This window comes from Phaseolus vulgaris, chromosome 3, assembly GCF_051622355.1.
Source record: "Phaseolus vulgaris cultivar YP4 chromosome 3, ASM5162235v1, whole genome shotgun sequence".
In the NCBI taxonomy this organism is placed as follows: domain Eukaryota; kingdom Viridiplantae; phylum Streptophyta; class Magnoliopsida; order Fabales; family Fabaceae; genus Phaseolus; species Phaseolus vulgaris.
This window is the reverse complement of record NC_143500.1, coordinates 51,921,842-51,928,061: the sequence shown is the minus strand read 5'-3', so window position 1 is coordinate 51,928,061 and position 6,220 is coordinate 51,921,842. Positions and strand designations below refer to the sequence as shown.

Below are 6,220 nucleotides of genomic sequence, written 5' to 3'. Positions count from 1 at the left end.
TTTAATTCCAATGTGTACAAATATTTCTACCAGACCTTATTAAAAAAATATTTATCTTTTCTATTTGTGAGTACCCATTTGAAAAAAATATCCAAAAACTTCACTATAATTTTTATCACTTAATTATCATATTTCGTGATTTAACTTCAAGTTTTTTTTATATACTTTACCATTAAACTTTCAAATTTTTACATACCCTGAATTCAATTTCTAATAGAAAGATGATATGTCATGCAGAAAAAAAAATATGAAAGGAAATAAAACAAACTAAAATGAACACTGTTTTGAAATTATAATAAAATTGTTTTTTTTAAACTTTTTTCTTAACATGTGATTACTCTCATAAATTTAATGAATCAGTAAAATATGTAAAAATTTACAAATTTAATAATAAAATATACAAAAAAAAAATATAATAAATTCATGAAATAATAATAATTAAGTGATAAAATTAACAATTAAGGCTATTTAAATAGTGAAAAAATTATGATGCACCATCAGCTAAAATTAAGGATAATTTTTTTTTCTTTTGGGTACATAAAACAGAAAACTACTTACATTGTTGATGCTATGTACATAAACCCTGGCTTCTTGGGACATTTCTAACAGCCAAATTGCTTCTAAAATGTATATTGTGTTCAACCATGAACAACAAAAATGTCAATGTCAAATGTTAATCTCATGCTGTTACTTAAGATTCCATGTATTGTGAGGGTGGAGGCTTTGTGTTAGTCTTCTCAGAACCTGCAAAATGGTTTAGCAAGAACACATTTTACTACTGCTATAAAGTGTCACAGTAAAATAGAAATGGACCCAATTCATTGGGTTTTTGAGAGTAAAGGAAAGACAATTTCAACTCCTTAAATGTTGAAAAAAGCTGCATGAAGTCATACCAGAAGCCCCACGGATCTCAACTTCTCTCCATTCTTGCACAAGGGCACAGCAGCAACACATTAAATGAGAAAGAAAATCATCAATATAGCCCCCCTGCCATAGTTGTTATCCCTCAGAACTTGAATTTATGTTTCATCACACAACAAAAAAACTATGCCTAATTTTCTTTATCTGAGTACTACTTATAAAGGCAAGATACAAAAAAGTGAGCACCAAAAGGAAGGAAGCATTACCCTAATGTTCAACATCTTCCTAAGCTTACTCCTTATGCAGCAAGTGTAGCAGCAGCAAGATAAAATTAATGAATATGCCATCAATTCGTTACATGCTTCTGCAGAAGCTGAAAACCCACCAAATTGAAATTATAGAAGACCTCAATTTTGTAGTGTGAAAAATGAGCCAAATGGATAATAATAAGAATAATGCAAAAAAAAAAAAAAAAAAAAAAACCTCAAAGAAACCTTAGTTTCAACTTACCCCACCCCCCAAAAAAAAGAGTAGAAACTATAAGTTTTTCTCATTTAACATAAAATAAAACTAAACTAATATGACAAAAATCAATTAGGCAATATCTGCAGATATTATCTGAATAATTAGGTGAGACTTCATTATTGATAAAATCCAAGATATATACCCCAACACAGTCTTAACTATATGGAAGTGTAAACAAGGCTTGCTTCAGTTAATTTGATGAAAAAATATTTTTATTATCAGTAAGGGTTTGGGAAGGATCATGGCAACCAAAAAGGACATTTTTCGGAGCTCAAAAGTCTATGTCTCATAATGTCTTGACCTTATTAGCAGTTTGATCTAATTAAATTATAGCTTTGTCAGCAAAAAACACAAAACAATGAACTATAGCTCACTTACATATTGGCCTGTTAGTTGCAACACTAGCAATATTTGACAGTGTTCCACAAGGACAGAAGCATGTCTTTATACCTGCAAATCAAATTATGCACTTATTACTTAAGAAGAGAAGTACAGAAGGATTGGATAGTTATGTCGAGATTTCCTCCCATGTTTGCTTTAAGTGAGTTAACTCACATTGTGTAAAAATAAGCAAGTTAAACAATATCTAAGTTAAAAAGATCCACCAATCTATTATGTTAAAGTTTTTGGTAGAATATGGTGTGTAATGAACAAACAGTATACTCTTATAGTAACCCCGGGGTGAAGGAAGAAACTATTCTAACTAGACTAAAGAGAGAATGAAATTAACAGAATGAAAGCACATACAAAGACAAGGTTCAGAACAGCAAGCAAGTAAATCAGTATGCCAATCTTCCCGATTATATGAACCTCCTCTTGATAGCAGATCCTTTTCTGAAACTGATGATCTGAGTGAACCCACACAAATGAAGAGTTCAGATCAATTCATATACAAGTTAGTGATAAGAAAAGGTAACAACAATATTTTTTTCTAAAAATGTCATTATTCACTAATAAAAAATCATTAAATAAAAACAAAATTTAGATATAACAAATTAGTTACTTGAAAAAATTAGATATTTATTTATAAACTAAAAAACTATTGGTATATAAATTAGTTTCTGAACAATTTTAAAATCTAAAGTAGTAACTAAAAGCTTAGTAGCTATTTAATAATTTTTTTATTGTGATTGACAGCATAACAACAGAAGATTGGAGAATGCAGGACTACAAGATACTTAGCTTGTGTAAGGTGGTCAGAGAAGCAGTTAAGGGAAAACATGGAGTCTTTCTAGAGGTCAGATGTGTAATGCTTAAAATTTATTTAACTATACTATAATGTTTGGGTCAAGTAGTTACTAAGAGCTTACCCATAACACATGAAATCTGGACAAGTGTGATAACATTACCTTGATGAGGAAAGAGTATCATTCTTTTTGTGGATGTTTTCATCAGAAGAATGAGGTTTGCCACCATTGGCATCAGAATAACTGCTGCCACTGTACTCTACTGTCTTGTTATTTTTTTCGGAATGATAATGAGCTGCAACTTCTGTGACGTCTAATAAATGTTGGATGAATTCATACTGATATATATCCATATTTGCTTGTGAATGTTGTAGCTCTACTTGAAGCTTTTCATTTTCCTTTTTAAGAGCTTCGTTGAAAGAAAAGTTGGGATAAGAACAGGAAAGAGTTTTCTTCAGCACCATAGCATCACCTTTGTCAGGCTCAGGTTTCAAAATGACAGTCTGCACCTCTTGCTCCTCATCGTCTAATGTATACTCACATTCATCCTTTTCAATAACTTCAAGCCTGTCCTGAATATTCCAAATAAGCAAGAGATGGTTAACAGTTATCAGACCAAATTTATGAACTTATAATGAAATTTACTATAAAAGGCATATCAGTCTTTGGGAAGTTTCAGAAATTTGCAAATTCTAATCCAAAAGCAAAATGCTGCAACTTGTGTGCAACACTATCATACATACTCACAAATATGAGGAAAGGAGATGTGATTTCACTAATTCTTATAGAATTATGAGTTAGAACTTCGGACACTGACTTTTATATATAGATGCTTTTAGATGAGATAACTAACGCAAGAGAATGACATACTTAAATCTCCCCTAATAATATTAGATTAATGGCAAACCAGACGGCAAAGATGTTTATCTATCTACATCGACTAGAAATTAGAGCATTTCATAATATATAAAATGAATAGAAACCTCAACTTATAAGTCGGTTTATGAGGTTGAGTTACGTTTAAAATTCACTTCTTATATAAACCTTAGCATGATTGAAAATACCAACTAAGATGTTGAAAGGATAATATAAACCTTAGCATGATTGAAAATACCAACTAAGATGTTGAAAGGATAATATAAACCTTAGCATGATTGAAAATACCAACTAAGATGTTGAAAGGATAATTGCAATGGAGTATTGAGTACTGAGTAAGACAGTTAAGCACAAGGATGGAACAAGGCAACAAGGCAAATAGCAGATACCCTGACTCGATTATTGTCGACTAGCGAAATGAGAGGAACAAGGTGCAAGTATCTGTCAATTTCAGTTTGAGCCTTCCTGAATTGATAGACAATGTTCCAGCCCATGGCCAGCAAATAAAGATAGCTACGATCTTGACAACTATTGACCAAAATGTAAGACCGTCTAAGGGCATCTTCTAGCTGCTCCAGAGGCTCCCGGGTTTCAGGGTACTTCTTTAGCTCAGAGATCTTGAGCTGATCCAGCAAGTTTCCAATCAACTTCAGATGCTGAGCAAATTGCCTGCAGTTCTTCTTGTGCATCCTTGCTGTACTTGCAGCTTTCACAATCATGCCAATCAACCTTACAGCGTCTATGCCCGTTAGCTGAGCCACATTTGCAATCTCCCCAAAATATTCCCATGAAGATGCCATCCTCTCTCCCAACACAACCTATAATGTCCATCTACATCAGCTCACAACACAGTTCCAAACATAAAACAAGAAAAAACACTCGTAATCCTTGATTTCATCAGCAGATTGGAACAAGAAAATGTAAATGTTTTTCTACAAAAAGGGAAAAACATTGTAGACACCAGGAAAAATCTAGTAAAACCTAGAATAAGTAGTACCAAGGTTATCCAAGAAAACCATTGCAAACTTCAGATGCCAGAGGTCATTTCTTTACCTTTGATCATGCAAATTACATTCACATCTCAAGTCTTTGCAATCTTGCTCTGCATCTGCATGGTGTTCTCACTTCTCGGAAACAGCATTGCCCTTAAAGATCTCGGCGCTGCAACGCATGGCAAATGCAATTCAAGCAGCCGAAAAAGGAAAGCTGAGTAACCAAACAAATTTGGAGAGTGTCAATGAGACAATGAATCTAATCTCTGATTCAACTCTAAACCCAGTTCAAAATATTGAACTAAACTGATATTTTCTCCCAATTCACCAAACTGAATCTCGCTTTTTTTGCTTGAAAAAAAAAAGAGTATCTCGGTTGTCAGTTAAGAAACCTGTTAGAATATTCAAAGCTTCATGCTCACAATGCGTAACGTAACATAACGGACACTTTAGCTTTAAACAAACAGAGCAAAAAACATTAACTAAAAGAAAGAAGAAGAAAAAAAAAAGCAAAAGACTCACGCTACAGAACAACGTGAAAAAAACAGAGGAAAAGAAGGAACATGGATTTCAAGTAATGGCAAACATTGGTTTGCGTGAAGAGCTTTTGTTGGGTTCTGCGCTAAGGAAAAAAAAAACAGAAACGTCCCCTGAGAAACCTTTCTGTCTCTCTGTTTTCTTTGCGTTATCGTTTACGGTTACGGTTGGGTGTGTGGTGCTATGGAAAAGCAGTTACGTAAGTGGGGTTGTTTGATGTTATTCATGGCAGAAAAGAAAACTTAGAAAGTAATCCAAAGACGGTGTTGGGAGTGGCGTAGGAGGTGGTTGTTGACACCGACGTAGAACCAAAGTACGTGAGTGAGAGTCGCTAGCATGGCCACTTTCTCTGTTTTATGAGACCTTCAAAACTTATGAATAAAGTTTCTTTCAGACGCCAACTAGTAAACAACCGTTCTTTTCACAACTCCAAGAATCATAAATAACTGTTAATGTGATGAATTTATAAATAAACATAATTAATAAAAATTAAATTTGTAATTAAATAGTATAAAAATATTCAAATAATAATATTAAGAATTATAATATAATTGTATATTATACATTGTTAATTTTAAATGTAAATTAGATAGAATTGGTTTGAAAGTATTATTGTATAAAGAAAAATTATACATTGACAATCTTGTTATACAATCTTCTTTCTTTACTTAAAATTTCAAATTTTTTTATGAAATGACAAAAATACCATTTTTTATATCATCAATTAAGAGTTGTAGTGGAGCAAGTTGACCATATATCATTTTTTTTGTACAAAAAAAAATGATACATTGACAACCTTGCTCCAGTATACAATCTTCTTTCTTTACTTAAAATTTCAATTTTTTATATGAAATGACAAAAATACCATTTTTATATCATCAATTAAGGGTTGTATAGTAGAGCAAGTTTGTCATATATCATTCTTCTTGTAAAAAACTTAAGATGCAACCTACCAACTTCTCTCTCTAATTATATATTGACATTATGTACCAAATTATATTTGAAAAGAAAAATATGTTTTCACTTGAAATATAAATTTTATATGAAAAAATAAATTAATTTTGAATTTTACATAAAAAAAATCAATTTTTACAGTTGTAAATTGGTATATTTTAGTGTATATTTATCAAAAGTAACAATTTTCATTATTATTTACATTACTATTTTGAACACAAAATTAAATTATAAAACTAAATTTACCTAATATGAAATATTAGTTCTTCTTTATATTTAAATTTAATG

General features: G+C 31.5%; 1 protein-coding gene across 4 annotated transcripts; it reads right to left on the bottom strand.

Moving 5' to 3' along the window:
* Nucleotides 1-502: 502 nt before the first annotated feature.
* MCA1 (PLAC8 family protein) lies at nt 503-5,301 on the bottom strand. Of its 4 annotated transcripts, none has more exons than XM_090299796.1 (9): nt 4,834-5,301; nt 4,503-4,610; nt 3,839-4,267; nt 2,736-3,145; nt 2,134-2,234; nt 1,765-1,836; nt 1,128-1,234; nt 894-987; nt 503-744 (listed from the first exon to the last, which is right to left on the bottom strand). In XM_090299796.1, exons 3-9 carry the CDS (start codon nt 4,247-4,249, stop codon nt 692-694), a joined length of 1,248 nt encoding a protein of 415 aa, XP_090155922.1. In that variant the 5' UTR covers nt 4,250-4,267; nt 4,503-4,610; nt 4,834-5,301; the 3' UTR covers nt 503-691. The 4 variants fall into 4 exon arrangements, with proteins under 4 accessions (XP_090155922.1, XP_068465732.1, XP_068465733.1 ...); XM_068609631.2 differs by having other exon boundaries at nt 4,503-4,655; nt 4,964-5,301; XM_068609632.2 differs by having other exon boundaries at nt 4,964-5,193.
* Between the last annotated feature and the right edge of the window lie 919 nt (nt 5,302-6,220).